Source organism: Convolutriloba macropyga, chromosome 5 (assembly GCF_964194025.1).
Source record: "Convolutriloba macropyga chromosome 5, txConMacr16.3, whole genome shotgun sequence".
Classification (NCBI taxonomy): domain Eukaryota; kingdom Metazoa; phylum Xenacoelomorpha; order Acoela; family Convolutidae; genus Convolutriloba; species Convolutriloba macropyga.
In genome coordinates this window covers 48,223,521-48,233,164 of record NC_134472.1, presented here as the reverse complement: position 1 = coordinate 48,233,164, position 9,644 = coordinate 48,223,521, and the positions used below count along the sequence as shown (strand labels likewise).

At 40.4% G+C, this 9,644-nt stretch overlaps 3 protein-coding genes across 3 annotated transcripts; all 3 read right to left on the bottom strand.

The window, feature by feature from the left end:
• Positions 1–5,189: 5,189 nt before the first annotated feature.
• On the bottom strand, positions 5,190–5,621 carry LOC142340390 (uncharacterized). Its single transcript, XM_075390968.1, has one exon. It carries the CDS (start codon positions 5,619–5,621, stop codon positions 5,190–5,192), a length of 432 nt encoding a protein of 143 aa, XP_075247083.1.
• Positions 5,622–5,852: 231 nt separating this feature from the next.
• Positions 5,853–6,869, bottom strand: LOC142340389 (uncharacterized). The gene has a single exon (XM_075390967.1). The coding sequence runs from the start codon at positions 6,867–6,869 to the stop codon at positions 5,853–5,855; it is 1,017 nt and encodes a 338-aa protein (XP_075247082.1).
• Positions 6,870–6,953: 84 nt separating this feature from the next.
• LOC142340388 (uncharacterized) lies at positions 6,954–8,519 on the bottom strand. Its single transcript, XM_075390965.1, has 2 exons — positions 8,086–8,519; positions 6,954–7,836 (listed from the first exon to the last, which is right to left on the bottom strand). Exons 1-2 carry the CDS (start codon positions 8,517–8,519, stop codon positions 6,954–6,956), a joined length of 1,317 nt encoding a protein of 438 aa, XP_075247080.1.
• Positions 8,520–9,644: the final 1,125 nt, after the last annotated feature.

Below are 9,644 nucleotides of genomic sequence, written 5' to 3'. Positions count from 1 at the left end.
TTGAGAATCCCAGCTTTCCTTCCAGATGTAATTTTTACGAAAGAAAATATACAAAAATAAGTCGAAAAATGGTCCAACGAACGACTATATTACCTAAAAAATAGTCGAAAAAAGATCCAAGAAAGGACTATATTAGCCGAAAAAGGGTTAAAAAAATATACAAAAATTAGTCGAACATAGATAAAAAAAACGACAATATTAGCTGGATAATGTTCAATACTAGACAAAAATGGTTTTGGCCAAATTTTAATATGAAACTTTGCTTAGAGTTGAAAATCAATTTCAAAGAATGAGCACACTCAGTCTACCTTTGACATCTTCTATGCAGGTATAGTCTATTACTTTATCCAAAAATTCTGCTAATTTTACCCTATTTAAAGTTTTTTGATGCATTTTTTTCCCTATTTTAGATGGAGATCGTCATTTTTTTCATATGGGCTCCTGATGAGCTGATAGAATTGGTGTTGCGAAGGTATTGCATGGAGCGGGTGGACTGAAACTGATGAAACTGATGGACTAGAAATGTTAAATTAAAACTTTCAAAATGCATGAAATGTTAATTTAAACTTAAAACTGTATAGCAGTTTTCACTGAGCGGAGAAACTATAATGAAAATAGTTAAAAATCTTTTTAATGGAGTTTTCGTACCTTAATTTTAAATCCATATCAAAGGTTTTTAAGCAATTATAATCCATTTTTTCACCGGAATCAAATAAATTTAAGAGGATTTAAATCGTTGCAATGGTCCAAGATCGATGCCGTAGAAGAGATTTTGCTGATAACATTTTTTAAGTGAAAACAGCTATAAAATTTTAATTCACATATTCCAATGCAGGTAAATCAAATCCCAACCTACCGAACCGTGAAGTCGGAAATAGGGTCGCGGAGTCCGGTTTGGAAACGTTTCAAGTAATCACCACCAACGATTATTTGTCCGTCAAACGTAAGCAACATTGCCAAAACACAAACGAGACGCTTTTACAACCAACCAACTTGCCACTACTCACAAAATGGCAGCATTTCCATAAACAACTTAGGCATCAAATTGCCACTGTTTTCTCCGAAACCACTTACAGCTAAACCGTAAAATATAAACCGAAATTTTATGCCAACAACTACATTAATTACAGTCCTCCCTCCTTCGTCTTCATCAGTCAAGCCAGCACAAGTTTCTCCACTGTAGCAGAAAAAACTTTCCTTAACACAGTTTTTACCCGCACCGAACTCGAAGTGTAAATCAGTACTGGGCAATTATAAATGCAAGTCTCACATGTAATATGATTTGCTCGCTTTCTCGCTTGAAATTTTCTTCTTTCAAGCGTATTTGAACGGCGCAAAGGACACTTTCAACAGTCGAGGTCGCGCAGTAAGACGGACAAACATCTAGGGTGATGGAGAGCGTAGATTCGATCCCACCGTACGGATCTTTCTTTTCGCACTTGGATTAAAACTTGCCAAGTCTTGGCTAAGTCTGGCAAGTCTTTAATGTGTTATGATCATAGCTCTGAATCAGTACTGATATCTAGACTTGGAATTAGACTTGCCCAGTACTGATATTGACTTGGCCTTAGGTACGGGTAACCTATCGAACGTCTGCAGGTCTATGCTAGCAAATCAAACCCTCACCGCTTGATTAGCCATCTTTTTTGTCGCAACGGAATTCTAGAGGCAACGCCAGCTGCCCTTTGGTCACTTTCATATTTTCTATTTCACCCCTTTTATGACCTTGGAATATTTTGCCCATCAATTGGCAACAGCTCAAGAAATCATGAAAACTGATGTTTGATTTTGGTTCCAGTAGCTTGAGAAACGAGTTGCTTGAGAAACGAGTCTTTTAGCAACTTATAAAATGAAACAAAACGTTAATAATTCAACTTATTTTTTCTGAACAAGCTCTCTAGATTGACAGGTAAACGACAAATTACAGTAACCATCACAACATTTGGGCTGTAATTCGTTTTAAAGGAGCAATCCCACCTAATTTTTGGTTTCTCAGCGGAGTTGTTGTAGTCGTTTGTTTAACCGCTGAACCAAAACATCTGTTTTATGCTCTTCAATCAGCAGCAACAACGGCTTGGCTTGAGTTCGTTAGTCGAGTAGATTATGTTCTATTATAGTCCTAATTTGAACTAGTAAAGCTGAATTTTTTGGTGACCGCATAGAAATTTTACAATGAAGGCGTTTGTGCGATGTTCCGCCTTCAGTTAATTTTGAATGTGTAGTGTGGCCGGACGACAGAGAAGCAAACTAATCAGCTTGCTTCGCTGACGCCAGTGTTGGTGGTGTTTCAAAAAAGAACCTTGAGTTATAGTTACTTTGGCACGATATGCCTGAGCTACCCTTTGCCCACTGTTGTTCCTTGTCAACAGTTAAAACTTTCGTGAGATTTGCTTCACAAATCTTCTTTTGCTACCGTGAAAAAGTCATCCATTTCTTAACCATTGAATTACATCTATAAAATCAACATTATGAATTGGTGTTCAAAGTTACAGTTTTTAGCACGTGCCTCCTGGTACACTCCGCCCCCATTTTTGGGAACCAGAAATCAGAGATTTTGTAGTCGATTTGTTGCTCTTGTTGAAGTCTGTTTGAAGTTGTTTTTTGTCGTCTCGTCGTGTCCTCTTTTGCTCTGTTATATCTTTTTGTATAGCCGAACAGTATATTCTTACTTCAGCTGCTGATGACTCTGTTGAAAATGTTGTATTGAGTTGTGTCCTCAATAAAACTCTGATCTTGAAGTTATGGACTCGTCCATATCTACAAGTATGTCTGCCCTGACTTTGATAATCTCTGCTGTTGATGAATGTGTTGACTGCTTTTCAAAAAATGCTGTTGCTTCTTCTGAAGTAATTCTTGCTGAAGTGTTTGTTGTGAAATTTCTGCTGATGTCTTCCGTCGGTGTTGTCTGTAGATTGTTGCTGTGTATTGATTGTCAACCTGCTGCTTGTAGTGTTATGAGAAAGAATTGTATGCTGGTAAGTTGAATTGCTTTTGTGCTGATTGCGTTTGACTGTGAATCAACTTTTGTATTGGCTGATTGGCGAATGTAAAAAAACTGAACGATGTCTGGAAATGTTGTTGTTGCTTGTCTGCTCGTTGAAAGATGCTGATTGACAAATTGATGCTCCCCGTGTTCCCTACGTGCCTAAATCTACCACTACCTTGTACTTATTGCCTACCTTTTACCTGTTTTTCCCTAATTAGAGTTTTGTCGGAATACCAAATGTTTTGTAATACTTTTTTGCCACTGATGTCTGGTTTTACCTAAGCTGTTTAATGTTATCTAATTATTCAAAATACTGTTATACTGTAGGTTTAACTCTCTGCTGTTTTGCAATAAGCTATTTAATTGTGCATTTGAATTCCAAAACCTAACTAATGTCTATCCAGAATTTGTCTTCCTGTTAATCCTACCTACCTAAACTTTTCTCTTTGAAAGTATTATCTAATGTACGCTAAGTTTTGCTAATTTGAGTATCCTGTGAGTTACTTATTGAACTCCCTAATTGTACCTGAATGATACCTAAAAGTCCCTTTGAATTGCTAACTCATTGAATTGAACTTTAAACATTTCATCTTTCACTTTACTCTAATCCCAAAACTGATATCAAGTTTGCTTCAAATTGTGCTTAAATTATTGTTCTCCATTTACTATTGATAACCTTTATGTTGATTTGTTGCTGATCAAACTAAGTTTAATAGCTGGTTTAACAAAATCCCATTTTGTTGTTTTAACCAGGCAAGACCTTACCACATTATCCTTACCTTTATTTACCTTTTGTACCCTACCTATTGGCCAAATACCCCTGGGTGAGTTGTTTTCTAGTATCCATGCCATGTCCCCTACTTCTATACCGTCTACTGTTGAATGCCATTTTCGACGTTGTCTGAGTTTTGGCAGATATTCCTTTAAAAGACGTGTCCAAAACTCGTTCATAATACTGTTGACGTTGTTCCATAGTTTTCCTGTTCCTCTGTCGTTGCTGCTAATTGTAGTATCTGAAGGCAGTCCTGTTGTCATTCCTGTCAAAAAAGGTCCTGGTGTCAGGCTTTCCACATCGCGTATGTCACTGCTGACTGATGATAGAGGTTTGCTGTTGAGTAGAGCTTCGACTTGGCAAATAAGGGTTGAGAAACTGTCTTCCTGGAGTTTCCTAGATCCGGCGATATTGAAGAAGAGTCGTTTGCTCATCCCAATGAGGCGTTCCCATGTTCCACCAAAATGTGGAGCTCCTGGTGGAATAAATTTCCATGCTATTTTTTTCGATGCCGCATATTTCTGTATCTCTGTAGTTGTGAAGCTGCTTTCCTCGAAAGTCTTTGCTGTACTGGTGAAATATAAAGCATTGTCACTGTGAATTCTTTCCGGTAGTCCTCGTCGGCTGAAGAATCGTTGAAATGCCATTATGCATGATTCCTTTTGCAAATTTCTGGTTACTTCGATATGAACGGCTCGTATCGTCAGACAGGTGAACAAGCAACAATAAACTTTCATGGCTGTGTTGATCTGGCTGTAGATTTGAAAGGGCCCAAAAAAATCTACTCCAGTTTCATTGAAGGCTACAGGTTTGACTGAGAATCAGTAGCTCGGAAAATCTGACATCTGAGGCTGGCTGTTAAGTTGTCTCTGTCGTCTGCATTCGTAGCATCTGTTCGAGATCTTCTTCATTACTGTTTTGCTTTGAAGAACCCAAAAGTTCAACTGAATGATGTGTGTTTGCTGTTCAACTCCAATATGACCCTTGATGTTGTGTTGCAGTTCCAGAAAAAAACGAATAATCCTGTGCCTACCGTCTAAGATTATTGGCTTCTTTGTTGCTGTTGAAACTGATGCGTTGGCTAGTCTGCTATTTGATCGAAGGATACCATCTTTGTCTATTGAAGGTGTTAGCTGAATCAATCTACTCCTTTTTTGAATTGGCTTGTTGCGTGTTAGTTGATTTATGTCCTCGTCGAATGATTGTTGCTGAGATAGACGGAAAAGAAAGTTCTCTCTCAAAGAAAGATGATGACGGCTTTTAGTTTCAACCACTGGCTAAACCTGTTGCATCAATTAGGTCTTTGTCAATTGGCTGTCGTCGTGTTCACTGAGGCTTCTATTCTGCGCTCTTCAAGAAAACAGTTTCGTGTTGTTGTTCGTCTGTTGTCGAGTTGTCGCTAGAAGATAGAAGAAGCTGTGGTCCCTGTAATCAAAGAGATTTTTCTGTCATTTCTGATGCTGTTAGTCCCCTCGTTCCTTGATCTGCTGGGTTGTTCTTGGTGTTGACGCAGTTCCACTGATTGGTGTTTGTGAGATCCTTTATTTCGGCAATTCGGTTTCCGATGTACATCTTGTGTTTCAATTTGAAGTTCTTTATCCAACTGAGAACCGTCGTGCTGTCACTCCACAGAAAGATTTTGACAAACTTGAAATCCATTTCAACCTCGATTGTTTTCTTCAATCTTGCCGCGTAAAGTGCTGCTTGCAGTTCTAGTCTGGGAATTGTTGTTTGACGTAAGGGTGCCACTCTTGTTTTTTCCATGAGAAAACGAAATGTGGTTTCTTGGTTCCTGGTTGTCTTGATGTAAGCTACTGCTGCTGTTGCTTCCAATGATGCGTCGCAGAATACATGAAGTTCCATTGTGTCCCGAAGAGCTGTACCACCTACCAACCTGTTTACCCCTACCGTAACTATCTGTTCCGTTTCCTGTACCCAATCTTCGATGGCCTTTCCATTGTCTCCACCGATAGCTTTGTCCCATTCGCGTCCATGTTTCCACAGCTCTTGCAGTAGAATCTTGGCTCGGAAAAGGAATGGCGATATGATTCCCAAAGGATCGTAGAAACTTGACACGAAAGAGAGAAACTTGCGTTAGGTCCCAGTTTTCCTGTCCAGGTTCCCTCTGTCTTTCGCTTCGAACTTTATTTTGTCTTCGTCTAAGCTCCAGTAAACTCCAAGTACTCTTTGATGAAAACCTTTCATGAAGAGCTCCTCCACTGGTTCGCATAGATCATCTTGCATCTGCTCACAAAACTCACGGCTGTTGCTGCACCATTTTGTCAGATTGAATTTACCATTCTTCAGAGTATCCTTGACATCCTTGGCTGTGATGGCGTCGCTAAAAGATGAAACCATGTCATCCATATAGAATGTCCGCTGAATGATCTCTAGAGAATTTGGGTGATCTTCGATGTCGTCTTTAGCTGTCTGTTGAAAAACAAAATTTGCGCAAACTGGTGAGTCCCTGGCTCCAAAGATATGTCGTTGGTATTTGTACACCTCTAATTCTGAGCTGTTGGGTTGTCTCCACATGAATTGTAGATAACATCGGTCCTGTTGTCGTACTCCGATTTGCATAAACATCGCTTCGATGTCTCCCTGGATGGCAGTGGCTCCCTGTCGGAATCGTAGCAAAATTCCGCTTTGTGGTGCTTTGGCATTGCAGATTCTTCGTATCTTGTCGGGTTTGTTTGGGCTGACAAGACCATAGTGTGGTATGAACCACCCTGTATCTTTCTGTCTATGCAAATGTACTTTTGCAATGTAACCTTTTTCCAGGTCTGGTTGAATGCCCTCATTGTATTTCTTGTACTGTTCAGGTTTCTTCTGTAGTCTGTTGACAAGATGATTCAAATAAGTCAAGGCTTGCGACCGGTTGTCTGGTAAACTGCAGTCGTCTCTCCAAAGAAGTCCCGTTTCATAACGTCCATCTGTTTGTCTCACGCATGTTGTGTTAAGTATCTTGGTGGCCAACAAAACTTCCGGATCATTTGACTTGGTTTTGGATTCCAATGGAATTGTCTCTGCTTTCCACCATTGAGAAACTTTTTGGTTGAGGTCATTGTCTTGTTCGAGGCAATTGCTGCAAAACAAAGAAGTATGATGCATTGAATGTTGTGTTTTGCTGTCATCCAATACTGTATGAGGTCCAGAAATAGTCCAAAAAAGTTTGAAAAGACTCGCGCTTGGTGTTTATGATGGTCCTTTTTCCACTCTGACTGGTGAGATAAGGTTAATGTTGTCCTGTCCAATCAATACTGTGACTTCGAGATTATCCAGAGTTGGCATATTGACATGTCTAAGGTGGTCATACTTTCTGGCAATGTCTGCCGGATGCTCCCTCAGCTTTGGCCAATTGATGTTTTCCACAACGTATATCTGTTTGAGGTTGTAGCGTTTGTCGTCTTCCAAATTTGAAATTTCTGTTGACGTTGTGTAACACGATTTTGTGTCTGTTCCGTTGGCTCCCTCCAAGACAAGTTGTTGACGTGTTTCTTTCTGAAGGCGTAGTTCGTCGGCTGTCTTCGAGAGAAGTTTTGTCAAGCTGCTTCCTGGGCCGATGAAGGCGTATGTGCGAACTTTATTCTCCTTGTTATGTAAAACAACTGGCAAGACATAGAGCAGATTCGTTGTTTTAGTTGCTGCTGTCGTGTCTTTTGTTGTGGTTGTATCTTTGTTACTGATGACTGCAAATGAGTTACCATTTACTCTCGAGCTGTTCGATTGAGAGTTTGGTAGAACAATTGAGGTCAGTGTTCGTCCGTATCTACTATTGGCACCGAGTAACATAGTGTCGTGTCGTTGTCCGCATCCTTGCTCCCTGCAATTAGAGATTGAAGGACAGTTGTTGGCTCGATTGTTCAATCCCGAACATTTTCTGCAAAGGTTCAACTGATAAACTGTTTGTAGTTTTTCGTCAGCTGTCTTTGCTTTAAACGTTGGGCAATAGAATAACTGATGATTACCGTCGTTGAAGACACAAGGCAGAGGCTGGTGGGTGCTGTTGCTTCCTCTTGTTGCTTGAAACATTTGTGTTGTGCTCCGCTGGTTATACTGGTTCTTGTTGTTGTTGTTGCTAAAGTTGTTTGTGTTCTGTGTTGGTTGTTGTTGCTGCTGTTGTTCCCTGTTTGGATGAGTTGGTTGTTGATGAAATTGTCGGATTCCATTCAAGTTGAAATTTCGTTGATGTGTATCACTGTTTGTGCTGAGACTAGTATTGCTTCGTCCTTGATGCGTTGAGCGTTCATGTGCTTCTGCTATTTCTTTAATCCATTGATTGAAGTCTGCAAGTGTCGGCTGCTGAATTCTTCGTCGTAAAACAAACTGATTCCATTTGAATTCTTCGCTGTAAGGTAGATTGTCGGTTGCATGCTTCAAGATTGTCGTGCTGTTGAGATCGGCTTCGAAGTTGAGTTCTTGTAGTGTCCTTGTCATGGTGTTATTGAATGTGGAAAAATTTACAATTGTCCAAGGAAGAGATGTCGTTGGCGGCCTGTAGTTGATGAGTTTCTCCAACAAGTTGTTGATGATGATGTTTGGGTTCCCAAACCGCTGTTTCAACTTGTTTATTGCATCTTTGTACAGGTGTTCGTTGCAGGCAAATCCTTCAATTGCTGTTTTGGCTTTTCCAATTACAAGTCCCTGTAGATAGGCGATCTTCTGTCCATCACTGAGCTGAGTGTCTCCAATCATGAAGCTGAAACGGCTGTACCAATCTGCCCATTTGCTCGGGTCACCGTTGAACTTCTGAAGATCCATCTTTGGAAAACCTTCCACATAAGGCGTATAGAATGGAACCGGTTGTGATAACGTTGTTTACAATTGTTGTGATTGAATATTTGTGTGTCCCCCATTCCAGTAACTCTGTTCTGCTGGTCGTATAGGCTGCTTGAGTAAACTAGTCTATCATACCAAAAGCTGTTGAGGTTGTCACTTTGAGCAGAATTGCTAGTTTCTGGTTGTTCGTTGTGTAAACTTCTGTTTTAAATGATTTTTGCTGTTGTCCAATTGCTCTAGTGTTGATGTTGTTGTTGGTTGCTGAGTTATCCGCTGTCAAGTAGGCTGTTATTGTTGTCTCGTTGTTGTCTTGTGTGTTGAAGTTTGTTGTGGTGTTTTCTTGCAAAAGGTGCTTCTGAATTTTGATTTTCATGTCATCGATATTGTTCCATGTGTCAGTGATTTTGTCGATGTACTCTTCGTGTTGATTTTCGTCAAGCTGTGAAATCAACTCGTAACTGGTTTCCTCGAACTCCGAAAATGTTTCCGCTGCCTGTTCATGAACATTCTTTGCTGCTTTTATGTTTCCACTGTCAATCAATTCGCTTATGGTTTGCAGGTTTTTCGCAATTTTCTCCCACATCACCCTGATTTTTGCTTTTAAAACGGGTGGTTGCATGGTTCTGTTCGGCATTGCTGTCAGGAGGTTTGTACTCTGCTTTGGGTATCGTGTTGTTGAAATGTTGACTGTGCCGGGGGGTCTTTATTGTCCGGTGGGGGGATGGGTCTTGGTCTTTGGGGATGATTCGTGGTCTTTGTCTTTGCCTTTGCCCTTGCCTTTGCCTTGAGGTTGCGCGTTCGAGCTTGGTTAGGGGGGGTCACCAGAAAAAAACTGTGCGGTGTTCCGCCTTCAGTTAATTTTGAATGTGTAGTGTTGGCGGTGCTGTGGCCGGACGTCAGAGAAGCAAACTAATCAGCTTGCTTCGCTGACGCCAGTGTTGGTGGTTTTTCAGAAAAGAACCTTGAGTTATAGTTAGTTTGGCACGATATGCCTGGGCTACCCTTTGTCTACTGTTGTTCCTTGTCAGCAGTTAAAATTTTCGTGAGAGTTGCTTCACAAATCTTCTTTTGCTACCGTGAAAAAGTCATCCATTTCCTAACCATTGA

What these genes read in the sequence shown, in the direction of transcription:
- LOC142340390 (XM_075390968.1), bottom strand. Translation starts at nt 5,621, where the DNA reads ATGGAACTTCATGTATTCTGCGACGCATCATTGGAAGCAACAGCAGCA.
- LOC142340389 (XM_075390967.1), bottom strand. Translation starts at nt 6,869, where the DNA reads ATGCATCATACTTCTTTGTTTTGCAGCAATTGCCTCGAACAAGACAAT.
- LOC142340388 (XM_075390965.1), bottom strand. Translation starts at nt 8,519, where the DNA reads ATGGATCTTCAGAAGTTCAACGGTGACCCGAGCAAATGGGCAGATTGG. An exon ending in GAAGAATTCAAATGGAATCA is followed by an intron (nt 7,837 to 8,085) that starts GTTTGTTTTACG and finishes AAACAACTTTAG; the next exon opens with CAACAACAACAACAAGAACC.